The 20,667-nt window shown below is 33.9% G+C and overlaps 2 protein-coding genes across 2 annotated transcripts in view; one reads left to right on the forward strand and one right to left on the reverse strand.

Annotated features, from left to right (window-relative positions):
* LOC140440778 (uncharacterized) overlaps positions 1-20,667 on the forward strand; it is a 54,752-nt gene that overhangs the window by 7,579 nt on the left and 26,506 nt on the right. The gene's annotated exons all lie outside the window — the stretch shown is intronic.
* Positions 3,505-19,852, reverse strand: LOC140441754 (uncharacterized). The gene is made up of 4 exons (XM_072532653.1): positions 19,143-19,852; positions 14,475-14,680; positions 11,537-11,836; positions 3,505-7,157 (listed from the first exon to the last, which is right to left on the reverse strand). The coding sequence occupies exons 1-4, from the start codon at positions 19,711-19,713 to the stop codon at positions 7,020-7,022; spliced, it is 1,215 nt and encodes a 404-aa protein (XP_072388754.1). The 5' UTR covers positions 19,714-19,852; the 3' UTR covers positions 3,505-7,019.

The following is a 20,667-nucleotide window of genomic DNA, read 5'->3' on the forward strand; positions in this document are numbered from 1 at the left end:
TAAGTGTATGATTTAATATTCAAAATAGAAAATAATTAGTCAGATATTGATATGTTAAAGTAATAAGATAGATTAAAGACATATTAACTTTCATATTTAACAGGAGACAACATTAATGGACTAAGAAATACCTCACGTGAATATTACTTATCAACATAATCGAATTTATCTACGATAAAATAAAATACAACATTTTTTCGACTTATACACCTCTTTTTTTAAGCTGTTTGTTATAACCGGTCGTACCGGTAATGTTGACGTGTTGTACAATTGCAGAGAATTTGTAAAAGTCTAGAGAATGGGTACCGTATATTGCTCTTAAGTCTTTGAGTCATTAATAGTATCCGAAAAGCGTTTGTGGCCTGAGCATTCATGCAAGATATGGTTGACTGTTTCAGATCTTCATGAAACGAAACAGTTGTTTTGTATGCAGGCGTCTCTTGACTGATGTATGTCCAGTAAGGAAGCCTCCCGGCCCAGCCTGCATACCGCAATAATGCTAATAAACCGAGGTTGTCACTGGTGTCCGACATTTAGCAGCCGTGCCCAGGAGTAGTGGCCACATCTGAGCATGAAGCGCATACCCACATTAACAACAAGATCTTACGGCTCTTGGGGGGACACGTTGTTTAGATGTCGTATTATTTTAACTTGTTTTCATGTCACAACACATCTGTACATCATAAAAAGGTTTAGTTAAAAAATTTGGCATGCCTTATAGAAAAAGAGGTTTTCAGATAGACTTTATTTTATGTCAAACTTTATTCTTTCTCTTTGTCCTCACCGTCATCCATTTCTGAATTCTCGGGGACAAATTGATGTATGTTTCTTCGGGTAGCAGATTTTCTTGTTTTCTCATGTATTAACATTGTTTAGGCTAGGAGCTATCACATCCCTCTAGCTCTAGGAGCTAGAGGGATGTGATAAACGTCAGAATTGATTTTATGTATTGGTTTTTGGTGGTGGAGCGCTAAAGAGCTGGGGTTCAGAAAGTGACGTTTGTGTTTAGGAGCGCACTGGAGAAATTTTTGGTCAACCAGACAAGCCAAGGGGAAGCACTTCAAAGGTGTTACCAGCCATACTAGAAACGGCTCTTGATTAGCATTTTTGGCTTGCAGTTGTTTGCTTGGTTGTTGCTTTAGGGAAATTTCTTCTAGGACGCCGAAATAATTATCAGGAAGTTCGTTTCCAGTGTTGGGTAGAAACTTTTCTAGAAGGAATGAAACTTTTGGTCAACCAGACAAGCCAAGGGGAAGCACTTCAAAGGTGTTACCAGACATACTAGAAACGGCTCTTGATTAGCGTTTTTGGCTTGCAGTTGTTTGCTTGGTTGTTGCTTTAGGGAAATTTCTTCTAGGACGCCGAAATAATTATCAGGAAGTTCGTTTCCAGTGTTGGGTAGAAACTTTTCTAGAAGGAATGAAACTTATCTTTGAGGAATTCTGGTGAGTATTTGTCCTCTGCGAAGGCAAGGAGTTTTGAGTGTTTGCTTGGCTCGGTTGTTTGAGCCAGCTAGAGTGCGAATAACATATCTCTTGCTAAGGGTTCGGATTGTGTCTTTAATCGGTGTTATGTTTACTATTTGGGAGATTAGTGCTGACGGGTAGTCTCTGCGCTTCCTCGTGCAAAATCCGAGGATTTTACTTTTGGTGGCCATAATGATGTTAATTTGATGGATATTTAGCGACACATAAACGCCCGCCTTGTATTCGATTATTGGTCTTATGTAAGGCTTGTAGGTGTACAATAGTGTTTTATTTAATGCGTTGTGAAGTTTACCAGACAACGCTGCTAGGAGTGTTGCCCTTTTTCTTACCCTGTCTAGGGTGTTTTTTATGTCGATCTTCCAGTTGAGAGTCCTACTAAAATAAATTCCCAAATAGGACACCGAGTATCTAAAATCCTGGTTTTCTCCTAGGAGTGTTATCTGGCCCTGAGAATTACGCCTGTGGGATTTGAATAAAATTAGTTGAGTTTTGAAGGCGTTGATAGTAACTCTCCATCTATTGCACCACCAAACAATTCTATTCCAATAATTTTGAGCTCTATCAAATACAGACGCGTCTCTTAGCGTCTTTGTGTATCTCCGATTCTAGCTTGTGGGCGGGGAATGTCACTGTTGTAGACTGTGTATAATATTGGAGCTAGAATTGAGCTCTGGGGTACTCCAGCTTGTGAAGTAAATGGTGTGGATAGTGTGTTGTCAACTTAGATTCGGATAGTCCGATTAGAAAGATAAGAATTTATTGATTTAAAGAAACTTGTGGGCAGTCCAGCAAGGTCGAGTTTTTCAATCAGACCTGTGTGCCAGATCTAATCGAAGGCTTTCTGGATGTCTAGGAAGATGCCTATAACGTATCGCTATAAAGGTTGCTGCTTTATTCAATGCATTTTGAGCGGAATGTTCAACCCTGAATCCGAATTGATAGTTAGAAGATTAACCAAATTGGTAATTTTAATCCCGGGGACGAGTTAATGCACGTCTCGTTAAATAAAGTTTTTGATAATGTAACATTATTAGTCTTGCACGTCATGATAACTTGGCCATGTACTCTATTTTGAAAATATAAGTAAGTGTTAAATTATAATATTATTAGGCACCCCTAAATTGTCATTAATCCCTGATCATTTTAGCCTTATGTAGTTTCTGTCATATATTATTCTTAAATAGTAGATGATTCGTTCTGCATGTGTTATTCCAGTATTAATGTTGGTATTTCACTTTCAACGATTTCTTTTTTTTAATATCTGTAAGCAGATCCTGCGGCATTTTGTTGAAAAGTTTGCTACATATTTTGCTTTATTTAGTAAGATGAGGGCACCTTTTTTAATTTTTCTTCGTGACTATTTATGTATATTTCCATTAAACTGTAATCCACGATCTTACAGTGACGCACCTAGAATTTTCCTGGGGGAGGGGAGGTTTGGTTGAGCACCGAAATTAGATAGCAGTGCCAAAGATTCAGGTATCTTTTATATCTGTTATCCTACCAACTAAAACCACCCTCTCCTACTTGTGCGCAGTTAACTGTCGCACGTGCCGTACTCCGAAAGTGGGATGACCGCTGTAAGGCTGACGACATTTTTGGAACACTACCTTCTCTTATCTAGATCTTATCTCTGTCGTTGTTTCGGTTGTTGTTTCTCTTCTTCTTCTTCTTTGTTTTTAATTACTGGTAGAATGAATTTGTGAATACTATTTCATCCCTATTTACTTCCCGTCATCTTCACGATCATTTCTCTGATAGTTACAGGGTTTATATCTATTTTTCTATACATTCTATCTCTCCACTGTACATCTATAACTCTCCAGTATTGTATGAGTAACAGTGTCGAAATATTCGGAGTAAAGACATTTATCTTTATCTGTCTTTCTGAACCTATAAAGATACACACTAAAACAGACAATCTACCCAGCTCCTGATGCTCGGGATCAGCATCTTGGTCTTCAGAGAATATAAATATTCTTGGAATAACGCACAGTCAAAAAAAAATAGAAAACAATTTCTAAAAAAAAATAACTCATTATATATTTAAATATTTTAATTAACTCTGTAAATATCGGTCGGTCCATTTACTTAAAATAAATTATTTTTTATAATTATAAAAACAACTTTACACAGTTTTTTCTTAATTGTTTGTTCTTGACATTTTGTGTTTTGTTTCTGTGTTAATTATATTCAGGAAATAAAATTAATCGAACTAATTTATAGATAAGCGTGTATTGCAAGGATCATAAAAACAGTTCTAGACATAAAATAGATACAGGTACTACTAGTTTTTTCTTATTTGATAATATAAAGTATTCACCAAAATAAATAGTACAGAAAATCATTATAATAATAAATTATTATTTTTTTATTACGGACTTGTTCAAAATGATTGCTGTACATATCTATATTGTTTGCAACGTTTGCTGACAAACGATTACTCGTATTATATATTGTTATTGTAACTCTAATTGGAAAGGATAAAAGGCGAGTCTCCAACTCCTGAAATATGAAACCTGGAATCACACAACCCTACAGAAAAGTCTGTACTATTTAGAAGGTTAAGCAGAAAACTAGTAACCTACTATCCTATTATGTTTGTGCTGGTAATAGCCGATTAAGCTTTCTAAGTTGACGACAGTTTGCAAAAAATACAATACATAAAATGGTTCATACATAGAAGAGTATATGTAAAATGTGAGGAAAAACTAATAATATAATTCGGGTTTAGTGGTACTCTGTGATATATAGATTATCAAAAAGTATTTAACAGCGTAAATTACTACAAATTAATAACTTCAATAAGGGAAATTGAAATACATGAGAAGGATAGATCAACAACAAAACTATTTAGAAAAGAGAATAGAATATAGCAGAACGATTTAAAATCTGGAATTGCTGAAAAGGCAAATTACCAATGCTGAAGAACAACAAGGTTTTACAAGAGGGCGGTATATAACAGATAAAGTATATATAATAAAACAAATAAAAGACCATCAATTATTTAAAAGAAAACGCTATAGAGTTCGGCATGCCAGCGTATATTTGTTTCATTGATCTGACGAAGACGTTCGACAGGGTTTGCCTGGGAGACATTCTAAATATATTAATAGAAAATAAAACGCCGACCAACATAACAAAGATAGTCCATAACCTAAATAACAACAATGTAACCAAAGTTAGAGCAGGAGACCAATTCACTGAAAATATTCTAACACCGGGAGGAATTAGACAAGGCAACAGTTTAAGCCCCTTCTTGTTTATCCTACTCATGGGCAAAATTATAAACAAAGTAACATCTCTCAGTCTCGGATACAGAATGGGCAACAAAAGAATTGGTATGGTGTGTTACGCAGATGATGCAGCAATTATAGCCGAATCAGAAGATGATCTTCAGAGACAGCTCTATTAGTTCTTTCAAATAAGCCGCCAACTAAATATGACCATTTCTACCAACAAAACTAAATGTATGACATTAGCAAAAGATCCGCTCAGATGTAAGTTAGTAGGTGAGAACAACCCCATAGAACAGGTGATGCAATTCAGATATCTGGGCAAGGATATATCAAGTACACACGACCCAGTAAAGGACCTAAGGAGTCAGATCAACAATGCATCCGCATTGTCGGGATGTCTGCGAGAGATAGTCTGGTCAAATCCGTATATGCGCACAGATAGTAAAAGTAGAATCTACAAGACTTGCATACGACCGATCAGGACATATGGCATAGAAGTACGTGAAGATACCAACAAAACGAAACAGATGCTAAGGGTTGCCGAGATGAAAACCCTAAGAACAATAGTGGGCAAAACAAGAAGAGAAAGGGTGATAAATACAAACGTTAGAGAGCAGTGCAAAATTCAAGATATGGTAAGATGGGGAAGGCAGCGTAAAAGGATGTGGTACAGTCATGTAAGACGAATGGATGAGAATAGACTCCCAAAAATTGCCCTAGAAAATAACCCGCCCGGTTCAAGACCTCCAAGAAGACCACCTAAAAAATGGAGGGATAGTTGGCAATCTACCTCCCAGGAAATTAACCAGAGGCAGCTTCAGAATTAAACAGATCGAAAGATCTCCAAGAAGTAGAAGAAGAAGAAGAAAAAGATCTAAAGTCTAACATAAAAAGATAAATACATGAGTTAGTTGAGTTAAAAATTGAGCTTCACTCAATTGACTTAAGCTTCTTTATTCAATACTGTATCAGCAACTAATGTCGATTCTGAACAAAGAGATTCATCATATTAGTTAAACCAGGAACAATTAGAACTAGCAAAATTTTAAAACGACCCATATTTGATATTTAAACAGCATAGGAAACTTATCAATTTTAAGCAAAAAGTAAAAATTCGAAGATTTCTACTTGTTTGAAGCAAAAATTTAGATTCTCACCAAAATCTGGGCCTTCTACGATTCACAAAGCAAGCAGACGATTAATAGGTCGGCATGGGGAATCTAAAATTTCATTCCACATCATATTGATTCATCTAAGCTAGAAATTTTTATGAACTGGCATTCTAATACTCAAAATACGAGTAAATAAAAATATAGAAAAGACAGCTAAGATTTGATTTTACGTATAGTGCATCAGAGCGACTCAGTAGGAAGCCCTAATAGGGCTCAGTAGGGCTTTCTACTGATTCGCTCTAATGAGTTCTGAAAGGACGATTTACGTATAAGCGAATTTTAGAGTCACTATACATGCAATTAAATCTTAAATCTCCGAGACAAAAATGGAAGCTTCCTTGGAAGTGTCGCTTTAAGGATAGACAGCAACCGTCTTGCAATTTCTTTCCCAGAATGCACCCAATTAAACCTCTCTCGTTTAAGCTTTAGAGACAAGACATGGCCAGCAACATCTAAAGCAGGTTTTCCAAAGTCAGCTCAAAGTTTGATATCAAAAACATAACGAAAACCTGCAAGAATTTAAAACCGATATTAAAAGATTATTGCATTTGGCGTCCCTTTGGGCCTCTAAAGGTCTTCTGAAACAAATATACAAGCTTTCATAGATGGAGTAAAGAATGTTGAAATGCAACAAGCTCTCCGATTACATCACAAAACGCTAAATAAATCACTAATCTAGGCCTAAGAGTATAAAGTAATAAGATTTCGAGAAAATGAAAAAGTTTCAACCGCAAATAACCAACAACCTATTTATCCCAAATTTTGAGCGTACTACACAATCTTTAACAAAAAAATCATATGTTTTAATTGAGAAAATTTTAAATAGAATATTTGCAAAACAACTACTGAAGACTATTTCAAGCAAGAAAAGAAAAATCAAAGAATGAGTTCAGAAAGTTCTACTGTTTCGACAACCAGAAGCCTTTTTAAGCCTATTTAACTTTTTAATTTTCAAAACCAGATTAGCAAATTTGCTATTGTAAAGTTTTTTAAATTAACCTGACTTTATATTAATTTGTATTGCTGTGAAGAACTGTACTTTTAAAATTAAATAAAATATTTAAGTAAATTATGGATATAGAAATATATTTATAAATCACTTTTTTTTTTAATTACATAATTTACAAAAAATCATATTTTTGAAAATGTCGGATTAAAACTAATGAAACTTTTCTAAATTTCTCTTCATTTGGGTTGAATAATGACTTGTAACCATCGGCGCCTTCCTCACTTAAATAATCACAAACATTAGTAGCACCCTGTAGTAAAGAAAATAAAGTTAATAAATATCTAAAAATAATGATGTATGTATGTATCTTAGAAATCCTGCCAACCATATATCTAATCGCCGGTGAGTATGACATAATGGTGACATGTGGGGTAGAAAGGTAGGAGGTGGGCTAGTTTTATTGTTAGTTTATTTGTATATCTTGTAATTAATATCCTTACACCTATTGTTGTGAATCTCCTTTACTTCTTACATCTAATTTTGCTTTGCTACATTCACCGACAACATACTAGTTTACGAATCACGAATTCTACCAATCAGCTCGTTTATGGGCGATACCGAAAGAGAGAAGACAACACATCTTTGAGGGATTGATGTACCACATTAAAAATATTTACACAATGAAAGACATTTTATAAAATACAAAAGAAATTTATCTCAAAACAGTGTAAGAACAAAAATATATAAACAATGGAATACTAAACCAGCGAAAGGCAGACGGAAACAGATTTCGGTGACTCATTATCGATTGAAGATGAAATAAAAAGAGAAAATCGAACAGCTGAATATCTACCCAATCAGCATCAAAAATTAAAGTCTAGACACGACATATATATATATATATATATATATATATATATATATATATATATATATATATATATATATATATATATATATATATTGTAACTATGGAACTAAAGAAGAGAAATATAACTACACCAAAATACTTGAAAGTGACTACCTAGTATGTGAAAATCACATACTAGGCAGTCATCAATATACCAAATGTTATGCCACCATCGTAATAATTATAAACTAGCAAAAGAAGATAGTCCGATAGAAAATACCAAAATAATCAGATGTATAGGATCACAATACGAAGTCGATGTCCAAGAAAAAATTTCCAAGCAGACGACCAAAACATGAAGACAGACTCCAACCCTTTATAGACCGAGAGCCATTTAAAGGAAAGCAACAACCAAAAGAAAGACCTTCTGGCTACATTACAGACAAAAAAATACTGAAATCTCGGTAAAATGTCCATAGTTCACTAACAGATACCAAATAGAGGACATTATGCAAAGCATAAGGAGGTAGTGGAGCACCTTAAGAGTCCTAAATTCCAGCATTCAGGTTCACATACCTAAATTTGTATGTGTGTATGTGTAACAATAAAATCAAAATCACAACAAAAGCGTTGTGATTAAATTGGAATATCCAAAATGAAGAAGACAGTTAAGATTTGATTTCACGTATAGTGCGTCTGTGTATCGGCTTATACGTATTTCGCCCTAAAAGGGCTCTTCATAACGGCTATTCACAGTCGCTCTGAACGTGAAAATAAATCTCTTCTGTCTTAGGAAGCAACTCTAACATGGCTTTGTATTTACGCAAATAGTGACATCTGATATTAAAGTCCGTAAACTAATTTTCGAAACCAAATTCCGGAATATCCAAATTGAAAAACTACGAAGATCACTAAAAACACATGATTTTTGTCTAAGGCATGGAATACACCCATCATACAGCCTTCCGATCCTTCTCCGATCATACATAGTTCGGCGGCGGATTACCTTTCTGTATACATGGAGGGTTGAATAGTTGAAAACTATTCTAGATATACCAAGTTTGTTACAGCTATCGGCGTTTCTCACATCCTAGCTTCCAACGCTTGCGACTGTTCCAGTCACTTGTTTGTAGACCCCTTTCTTCCATTGTACCAGTTATTTATTATCTTCACGATCTTGTGTGTTAAAATCCACTGTAATATTCCCTTTGGCCATCTTTAATCATTCGTTCTTTCGAAATAGCCATACCATTTTAGCATTTTGCATTCTATAGTTTTCAGAATGCCAATGTCTATACCCACATGATCTCTGATTTCAGTATTTCTTATTTTATTTGTTCTAGTGATTTAGCAACATCTACGCCAATAAGTCATTATCATTTCTTGTATTTTGGTTGCCTGTTTTTTATTCATTACCCAAAACTGACTCATATGTAGCAATACTTTCTATGATACTTTTTTATATCCTAATTTTTGTGTTTTGTGTTTAAGGGTTATTCCAGAGTACAGTATTTTGTTAACGTATTGCTGAAATACCTTGTTTGTAATGCTTACATCGAGATATTTATAGCTATCAGTATTTTATATTTACGTGTCTCTTACTTTAAAGTGCCTTCCTTCACCTTCCACTACTACACACTCTATTTTTGATAAATTATCAAATTCAAATGTCATCCGTAAAATGCAACTGTACAGTTTTTGATCTCCAATTTTATCACCCATGGGTTTATATTTTAATTTCTAAATATCTAAAATCCCCTTCAAATAAATCTTAAAGAGCGTAGGTGCAATGCAGCTGCCTTGACAAAGTTTTTTGGCCACCTTTATCTTTTTTGTTACTTTCTGCCCAATCTTTATTGATCTTGTCATGTCGTCGTACAACTCCCCCACAACAAATGTAAATCGGTGGAATTTTCTCATCTTCTAGCATCTGCCACAACTTGGCTAATGAGACTACTATGATACGCTTTTTTCAGATTAATAAATACCATGTGTGTCTCCATATTGTGTTTCAAGCAGTTTTCTATTGTTTGTTCTACACAAAACACATTGTCTATACAAGAACGACCAGTGTAAAAGCCACTTTGATGTTCAGTCTTTCCAAAAATCTTCAATTCGGTTTTTAATTACCTTCCCGTACACTCTACAAGTTGAGTTGCTTCTATCGTCCTTGGCATTTCCTACAATTCCTGCCGCGTTTAAAGCTAGTATATCTTATGTAAAATAACATGGGGGACTACATAGTCGTATTTAACTGAACAATTTAGTTAAGATAAGATAAAATAATTTTCAAATATCCACGCTTAATGTGTGTCTTAATGGGTACAAATAGCCCAAAAGCAGAAAACAAAAAACAAAATCACATAACAAAACCGGTAATAAGTGAGTCTTCTTAGATTAATTTCGAATTTTTGCCATAATTAAGATATTAACTAATAACAAAGCATCAGCATCTATAAATATCAACAAGAGGTAAGGAAATGGTGTTGCATATTACCAATTTTTTTCAATTTGAATATTGATCTTAATTAGAAAATGGAAAATGTATTCTCCACGTGATTAATCCAGGGGCAAAACAAAAATTTTGGAAAATGGCAATTTATTCCTGAACATAGTCACTTCTTAGTTCAATACACTTAAACCACCCATGCTCTAACTTCTTTAACCCATCTGAAGAATACGTTTCTGGAGGTCTACAAAGTAGGCTTGCGTAGCGGTGATGACCTTATTTGACTTAAATTTCTGCACGGCGAATACTTTTTTAAATTTATTTAAAAACAAAAAGAAGTCTTACGGAGACAAATCTGGAAAATATGGTAAATGGGACAACAGTTCGCAGCCCAATTTGTCAAATTTCGCCATGGCAACGACGTAGGTATGAGCCGGTACGCTATCATGGTGAAAAAGCACTTTTTTCTTTGTCAAATGGGGTAATTTTTTCTGCAATTTGGCATTTAAGCAGTCCAATAATTCGGCGTAGAAGAGTACTGTAACCGTTTTGCCCTTTTCCAGGTAGTTGATGTAACAAAGTAGAAACTTCTTAAGATTATGCTTAAATAGCTTCAAATACTGCTCCGAAGTGGTCTCACGTTTGTGCTTGTTGTCCGGAGTTTGTCGCATCACAACACCCATCGCGCCTACAAGTTTCTCATGCAGGATATGATATATGATATATGATAAGATTATGCTTAAATAGCTTCAAATACTGCTCCGAAGTGGTCTCACGTTTGTGCTTGTTGTCCGGAGTTTGTCGCATCACCACAACACCCATCGCGCCTACAAGTTTCTCATGCAGGATATGACATACGTAGTGTTTTGAGATGATTACTGTCTCATCTATTTTGCGCACCTTCAGTCGGTGGTCTGCCGACGTGGTACGAATATGAGATCGTAGCTTGTTGTCACGTTATCCTCCGTGGTAGGCATTTTTGGGACACCAAAGTGTGACTTATTAAAAACCGACGTGCGACTACGTTGAAACTCATTAAACCAATTTTTGACGGTTGCCACTGAAGGAGAAGTGTCTCTGTACACCAAATTTCAGCACTTTTTGATTTCGCTGCGCGATTTCTCTTCCAAAAACAAGAATCGAATCATTGACCGGTAATGCTCTTTTTCTATTTTTCTAAAATACGCGGACAATACGAGTTCGACTAGGCTTAAATAGCGCAAATAAAGTAAAGTACTTATCGGTACGTATTTTGCTTTGGGACATATCATAACCTCTTACAAGTTAAGATATAAATTTTGTCTTTCTATTAATTAAAAACGTAAACTAGGGCAATATGTTACAAGTTTACACATATTTTACAAAATAAAAAGTAGAAACAAAGTAATACCTTGTCTTTGTCTGTACATATAATTGACAACCCTAATAAGCCTGTTATTAGACCATATAAAACATATTTCTTCCATTCCTTCTTAAATGCCTTGTATGTCAAAATCTCTTCTGGATTACAACCATACTGCTTTAATGTATCCGTAACGCTTTTGTAATAAACTTGGTGTAAGTGTTCTAGATTATCAAGAGCTTCAGGTGATGCTCCAGTATATAAAGCGTAGCTAATATCTACTACGGGCGTAGCAATGTTGCTTTCTTGAAAATCAATTATTTTTATATCTTTCAGTTGTCGTTTGTCCTTAAAAAAAATTTATTATTACAATATTTATATTAGATATCTTTATATTTCATAATCAGATATTTATATTTTCATAATCAGATATTTATATTATCTATTTTTTCGGCTTTGAAAATAAAATTGTATATATACCTATTGAAAAAAAGGAAGAAAAATTAACTCTATTATGAATTAGCTTTCCGGTTGGAACTCATTTCCAAAATAAAAAGTTAAATTTTTATTGTAATAAAAATTACATTTTAACTAAAGTTTGACGTCTCGGAAATGGTTTTCACAAAAGATTATTTAAAAATTGTGTGAGTATAACCTATCGGATATACTAAGTTTATGCTAAGGATGGAGCCTGTTGGTATTTTTACATTTAACTGATAGACGACGGTACTGACGTCACATTACTAGCTACAATATCCGACGTGAATTTGACAGGTGATTAAATAGTTCCCGATATTTTAATGTTAAACAGGTAACATTGTGTGTTCAAGTCAATAATTTAATGTATTCTTTTTGGTAAATTAATAAATTAGTTAAATTTTTAATATTTGCATCCAGTCATATCAGTGGCGTAAGATGCGCAACTACGTACCTGTAAAATATATACATTTTATATGTTTTTACTTTATAAAAATATTAGTTTTTTAATTTTACAATGTTTACAAATGTAAATAACAACGAAAATAAATAATTACTTTACATATATATGTACCAAAAGAATTTTTTTCGGACACCTCTGAAATTCCGGAAACAAGATCGGCCATTGTTACTAGCTACTTTGGACGCAAGTATTTATTTATAGGTTCCATCCTTATTATATTATATCCATGATGTAAGAGATTAAGATCCGAATTGAAATAGCAAGATCCAAATTCATCAAAATGATAAAGCTCTTAAGCAATCGCCACCTAAGCGTTAACCTCCGATGGCCCGCCACGAAATGCTACGTACTCTCTACGCTACTTTACGGAGTTAAAGGGTGGACGTTAACAGCAGCAACTGTAAAGAAGTTAGCGGCTCTAGAAATGTGGCTGTATCGACGCATACTGAGAATACCTTGGACAGACAGAGTGACCAACACAGAGGTAATAAGACGAATGGGTAAAGAGGTGGAATTGTTAACAACAGTTAAAAGGAGGAAAGCGTCATACCTGGGCCATGTGTTCCGTAATGATAAGCACAGTCTGCTATAGCTTATCGTGGAAGGCAAGATTTAAGGTAGAAGAGGTTTGGGCGGAAAGAAGAAATTCTGGCTGAGAAACTTGAGAGAATGGTTTCAAATACCAGAAGCTACGAACATAATACATGCGGCACCAAACAGAGAAACCTATGGTTTGATGGTGCCAACCTTCGGTAGAAGACGGCACATAAAGAAGAATATGATGTAACCTTTAAACTTGTTAAGGGGTATATGTCTTTCCAAACTCAAACTCTAACGGTTGACTTACTCGTCCACCGTATTGCAGGTAACAGCCATGGTTTTGGCTGGAAAACTAAGGGTGATTTTGTGCTCTTAGGACATCAAATTCTGAATTTTCTAATTTATTTCTGCATTATTTCTTTATGCATTACGCGTTTATGTATGTGTGTTCCTGTAATTGTGTTTTATATGTTGTGTGTTGTATATGTAGTGTGTATGATTGTGGACGATGTATCCCAAGTTTCTTAATCCGATATTGTTGGTATATTCTTGTTGACTTCTTCCTTAAGTCTTGGCAACTAATGCCTGCTACATTCTGCTGATGGATTTGTCGCTTTTGATATATGTTTCATGCTCGTTTATTCTGACACTTAGTGTTCTTGCGGTTTCTCCCAGATAAAAATTGTTGTAATCACAGGTTATTTTATAGATGCAGAAAATACAGATATGTCTCTCAAAGAATCAATTGGGGATTGGAGATTGCACTTGTATTCTCAATATTTTGATCATGTATTTTTTTATGTATTCTCAATATTCAGAAGATCACCAATGGTCCCTCAAAATTTAGAATTTGGCGGGCCACTTATTCTGCGAAACCCTTAAAGCAGCTGAAGATAGAGACCGATTGAGAAAATTTGTTAGAAGTATTAGACCAAATCACGATTTTCTTCTGATTACAAGAAGTTTTCTTGTGACCACAAGATTAGAAATACCGCTAGTTTAAATCCAGATATCGCACACCAATACATATTGTATTAAAAAGCTATAGAATTCAAAGAGATATCTAATGACCGTTTGTACATTTTGTAAGTTGACGCTCTTGCCACTGCACCAAATAAAGGTGGTAGCCAATATAACGGTTTAGTTAACTGTTAAATTGACAAGTTGATTGTTTATCAATGTTTATCAACTGGCACAAATCACTGATTAATAAACACCTACAAAAACTAATTTCTTAATTTATAATATATTTTTGAAAACGATTTCAATTTTTAATCGAAATATCAAAAACAAATGTACCTACAATGTAATTTTCTTTATAATCAATTGTGGTTTAATCCAAACAAGTACCGTATTAAAAAAAAAAAATAGTTTCGAAACCTCTTTGTCTTCTTATGTTTTGTTCTCTTACATTTTTGAAAATTACAACTAACTACTATACAACAACTAAACACTATAAGTTATATTATTATTTATAATAATTAATTTCCTTACAAAAATACTTACATCATACTTAAATAACATATTATTGCTCCAAGCATCACCATGAATAAAAACTATGTTTGGACCTCTATCTTCCAAGGCTTCCTGTATTATTTTTTTACAGTTATCCTTATGAATTTTGAGTTTTTTACTTGCGTCTACTTCGTTTTCCTCCTTCAAATACTGCTCAACTTTTTCGATTATATTTTTAAGATCAGTTATAAACTTATCTACAAAAACAAAAATTAAACCGGTATACTCTAGTCGTCAGGGACGAAAATGTCTACGAATACCGAAAAAATCATACAATCAAGCTGAATTAACAGCTATGGCCTGAAACACTGCTGTTTGATTTTCCAAGTTTTGATATTGTCTAAATAGTCCTTTTATAATTATTGCATCACTCTCCTTACGGTACGCCAACAACACTATATATATCCAGTAAAAAATTAGAAAAAGTAAAAAAAAGGTAAAATAACTTAATTAACGGTTTGAAAAAGAATAATTTAAAATAGACTCAAAGTTTAACAGTACTACCTGTTCACAGGTACACATTCATTCTGTCCAGTGAACCTAAAATGACGGCCGTCAATTATCATACAAATTTGCACTTTGGAGACAAAAGCTCTGAAAAGCTCTTTTGATGTACGTCCGTACCAGTCTCTTAGGTTGCGCAGTCATGAATAAAAAACAGAATGAGGAATTCAAAAGAAAGAGTAAGAACTTCTGAGAAGTATTTAATAAAAAGAAATATATAAAAATAAGAAATAAGTAAAAGAATGAGAAATACTCTCCATATCTAAAAAGAAAAGTCAAGATTAAAACACAATGATACAGGAAAAGGACAAAGTTGAATATAGGATGGTCAGGGAGAAAAATTAACAACTGGTTATACAGATCGAGATGAATGAGGACGTCCAAAGCATTTTGGATCATTAAATAATTAAATAATTAAAAAGGTAAAAGAAATAATAAATTAGACTTACTCACAATCAATTTAATTTAACTATTCAGGCGACCGGTTTTGCTTTCTACAATATGCAAAGCATCTTCAGGTCTCGATACAAAGTTAAATAAATGATGCCGGTACTCTATTAATTGATGGTTGAAAGAACATGGTTCAAACTATCCTGTATTGTTGAATGGAGAACTTAAGTCTGCTATTGTAATTGTTTGACAGTAATCGGGGAAGTTCTTGAGGAGACAGATTTTATCCAATGAAGTAGAGATAGGTGTAATGTGATTGTTTGTTAGATGAAAGTAATGTTCCATACCATTGAGTTATTTAACCCGGCACTACATATGTGGGGTTTCACAAACCCCAGCTCCCAAATATCGCACTTAAAATAAATCAAACGCAGACTTATGCGCACGTCCACCCCAATAGCTTCCCAAAAATGTCCCCACCATCGAATTCAGGCGTTACCTCAGTACATTGTAGGCAGTGAGTGAAGTTACACGCGCCTGAAACGCTCTGGGGTGTGTCAAACCCCACCTATGTACTCGCGTTTGCAATTTTGACATTATAAGTAAGTTTTTATTTTTGACTTATTTGAATCTGCATATTAAATTGTTTAATCTTTTAGCTAAAATATCATGTCATACGAAGCGGAACAGAAAAAGCTTGAAGCTCTATGGGCTGAAATTGATGACGATGCCATCGAATCGGGAAGCGATGACGATATTGACCATATCTCTGAAAGCGATCACAACACCGACTCGGAGCAGGATATCGCAATAAAAGATGTAGTTTCTGACGGAGATTCAGACATGGAGACATCAAAAACAGAACTTCAGAATGAGACGGAAAATAAAAGCACTGACGGACCTCCAAGAAACGAAGAAATGTATCTCGGAAAAGACGGAACACAATGGAACAAACTTGCTTCAAATAATAAACGGGTTCGAACAAGATCAGAGAACATTATTACTCATTTGCAGGGTGTGAAGCATTATGCAAAAATATTAAACGTGCTTTAGATTGTTGGCAATTGTTTTTTGACCGTCAAATGATCGAAGACATAGTGCGCTGGACCAATCTCAAAATTCAACAAAAATCAATTGCATATCAAAATAAATGCTTGGTGAAACCAACCAATAAATGTGAAATTAAAGTATTTATCGGACTTCTTTATTTAGCAGGTATGTTTCATTCTAATCGTCAGAATTTGAGAGACTTATGGCAAACAGATGGAACTGGTGTCGATATATTCCGCAATACGATGTCTATAAATCGTTTTCAATTCCTAATGGTCTGTATTCGGTTCGATAACATCGAGAATCGTAAAGACAGATTGGCGATTGACAAATTAGCTCCAGTTCGTGGAATTCTGGACAAATTTATTGAAAATTGTAAGCAGGCCTACACTCCTTCTCAATATGTGACGATATATGAGAAGTTGGAGTCTTTTCGTGGAAGATGTGCTTTCAAACAGTACATGCCCAACAAGAATGCAAAGTATGGGATCAAAGTGCAAGCCCTAGTTGATGCCCGTTCGTACTACGTTTTAAATTTGGAAGTGTATGCAGGAAAACAGCCAGAAGGTCCCTACAGTGTTAGTATTTCCCCAATAGATATAGTAGAGAGGCTAATACAACCTATTTCTGGTTCCAACCGAAATGTGATCTTTGACAACTGGTACACTAGTTATGAATTAATGATAAAATTGCTGAACGAGCATAAACTTACGTCAGTAGGCACGCTGAGAAAGAACAAAACATGCATCCCAGCACAATTTTTGACAGTCCAGAACAGAGAACAAATCATTGCCGTTAATGCAAAATGTCATATGGTAAAAAATGCACTTTTCAGGAGACAAAAAAAACTGAATAATATTTACTGTGTGAGTAGTGTTTTGCTCCAAATTAGAAGATAATACATATGAATTGACGTTTGTTTGTAAGTATATATTCTAATTTGGAGAAAAACACTACTCACACAGTAAATATTATTCAGTTTTTTTTGTCTACTGAAAAGTGCATTTTTTAACATATGACATTTTGCATTAACGACAACGAAATGACATCTTTATTTGGCTTTCAGAAAGATATTACACTTTTATCGTATGTGCCGAAAAAAAAATAAAAACGTCCTACTGTTGTCCACCATGCACCATGATGGAGCTATTGATGAAGCAACTGGCGATAAAAATTTACCAGAAATAATAAGCTTCTACAACTTTACTAAAAGTGGAATAGATGTAGTGGATGAACTGTCTGCATCATATAAAGTATCTAGAAACTCACGGAGATGGCCTCTTACGATCGTGTTTTCTTTCTTGAATACAGCCACCATAAAAGCTTTGGTGATATACAGAGAAAACAATCAAGATTTCAAACTTGCCAGAAGATTGTTTATCAAAATGTTGGGCTTTGAATTGATCCAGGACCACATATCTGAAAGAAAAAATAATCCAAGAATACCAAGGAGTATTCGTCAAAACATTGTACATTTTGGCCAAGATGCCCCTGCAGTGCCACCTGCCAAGATTCCAAAACTCATGGGAAGATGTTCAATATGTCCAAGAAGCCGAGATCGGAAAACTAAATATTTCTGTTCAAACTGTGAATCATTACTGTGCCTGGAGTATGCTGTCATAAATTGTCAAAATTGCATGAATTCAAATAGCGATTAATTTTTTTTTTCACTGTACAACCGGGCTGAGTTTTTCCTTCTATTATCTTACTATTAGATTTTCATTTACTATTGTATTTTTGATCATATGGTGTTTATATTTTTTGGTAAGATTGTTCAGTTAAGTTGTGGTTTTTGCTTATGGAGAATTGCCTATTATTAGTTTATTATTTATTTTCTGCTCAAATAGTCCTTAGATGATCACTTCAGACCATGAAATTAGAAAACATATAAAAAAACTGCCCGGAAAAATTCTGATTTTCTTAGAAATTGGGGTATGTCACACCCCACATATGTACTATTGACAGAAAAATCCAGGTATGTGACGCCGGGTTAAAAGTTATTTATATTTATTATAGAGATATATTTATGAAATGTGTGTTATTTATTGAGATTTTATTTTATGAAGGTGACAGTTGTAAGGCAATGAATGATATTAGATGTACAAATTGTGTGGGTGTGCAATTCTTTCAACTTGTAATTATCAAATTTCTTTGATAAAGTTCTATTGAAATATATGGCAAATGATTGCAAAGTCAAGTATTTAAAGTTAAAAATTAAGGACAATTTAGGACACACAGAAAACACTTTAAAGGGGGACGAAACAAACATTAAATTTAAAAAAGGGGGGCTGGACTTGAATGCACTACATCTCTTACTTGGAGACAATGAGTTTTTATGAACAATACTTTCATCTAACAAACAATCACATTACACCTATCTCTACTTCATTGGATAAAATCTGTCTCCTCAAGAACTTCCCCGTTTACTGTCAAACAATTACAATAGCAGACTTAAGTTCTCCATTCAACAATATAGGATAGTTTGAACCATGTTCTTTTAACCATCAATTAATAAAGTACCGGCATCATTTATTTAACTTTGTATAGAGACCTGAAGATGCTTTGCATATTGTAGAAAGCGAAACCGGTCGTCTGGATAGTTAAAATAAATTAATTGTGAGTAAGTCTAATTTATTATTTCATTCATGAATTAAATGATTATATAAACATAATTTAAATATCCAATGATTATTAATCAACCAAATATATACATACCTTGTTGGCTATATACCTTAAATAAATTTCGAAACTGTTGTCCAATTTCAAAAAATGTATCTTTTTGATAATGTTTAAAAGCATAGCTAACACCATGGAACCTTCCGTACACTTTAAACAAAACTTCATACTTTGCGGTATCTAACAACTCTTCTTTAGAAGGGAATATTTCATAACCTTGAAAGGATAGGTCTTCAAATATCAATTTCTCTTTAAACGGTTCTGCAATAGCACCGTAGCATTCAGCTACATTATTAAATACATCAACACTGTTATATGTTTTTTGAAAATTACTTAGTGCGGGAAAAACAGTTAAATAAAATATTGTTTCGTTTTGAAAATTCAAAGATTCTATTTCAGAAGATAGGTCACTTTGATCTTGTAATCTTTGCTTTATTATCAGTCTTCGCTCTAAACCTGTTTCTTTATTTTTGGCCAATATAAACAATACGACACTTGAATAACCGTGACCTACATCATTTCTTTTGACGTCGATTATTTCAATATTACTTGGTTCTTCAGTAAACGCTTTAGCAACAAGTTTAACGGTTTCTATTTCTACAGAAGACATTTTTGGGATGTTTATTTTAGAGCACACTTAAGTAACATGTTTATGATGAGTTCCACTTTTAAAGTACAAATATAAATGGTATATAATTACTGCTAAAAATTTTTTGATAACACTATTTGACGTTGATATTTGTTATGAATTTTACATAGTTCTCTCTGTTTGAATAGTATCACGATTAGATAAGAAGACCTATAATTAGTGAATGATGCTTAACTCAAACTATGCTTATCTTTATCAGTGGCGGATCTAGAAATTTTTGTCAGGGAGGGTCATTGGTCTTGAAGGTGATTTTGATACAGGATTTAGATTTTTGCACCTTTCAGTGGCTGATTCCCAGAAATTTTTTGTCGGGAAGGGGGGGTCATGGGTCTTGAGGGTGATTTTGATATAGGATTTAGATTTTTGCACCTTTACGATTGATATGATTTGTGCCTAATGTAAGGGAACCATTTTCTCAATAACTATTTTAAGCGATATATTAAACCAATGAGAAGTTATTAAAACCCAAATACCCTACGGGTGCAAAGAAGGGTACAATATTAAGGGGTCTTAAACTTAAAAAAAAAATAATTTAAATCCACATACTTATTAAAATCAAGTGTACAAGAATATTAAACCAAAGGAAAGTTATTAAAATATAAATACTGAAAAATCAAAGACTGTCAATTCAAACTAGGTATTTTAAAGACAATTAATTTAAACCCACCTATCATATAGCTACAAAATCAAGAACAAACCAAGGATAAATAAGTATGAACCAAAGTTAAGTAATTTAAATGCAATAACTCAATGTAAGTGTAAACATTATAGAATGTATTTAATATTCCTAATAAACTCTATATTATCGTTGGATATCCGATATCAATTTGTAACAACATTCATTTATTCCTTATTGCTATACGGAGTAGAAACATGGACTCTCGGAATTACAAGTATGAGGCGTATAGAAGCCTA

This window comes from Diabrotica undecimpunctata, chromosome 5 (genome assembly GCF_040954645.1).
Source record: "Diabrotica undecimpunctata isolate CICGRU chromosome 5, icDiaUnde3, whole genome shotgun sequence".
Lineage (NCBI taxonomy): Eukaryota > Metazoa > Arthropoda > Insecta > Coleoptera > Chrysomelidae > Diabrotica > Diabrotica undecimpunctata.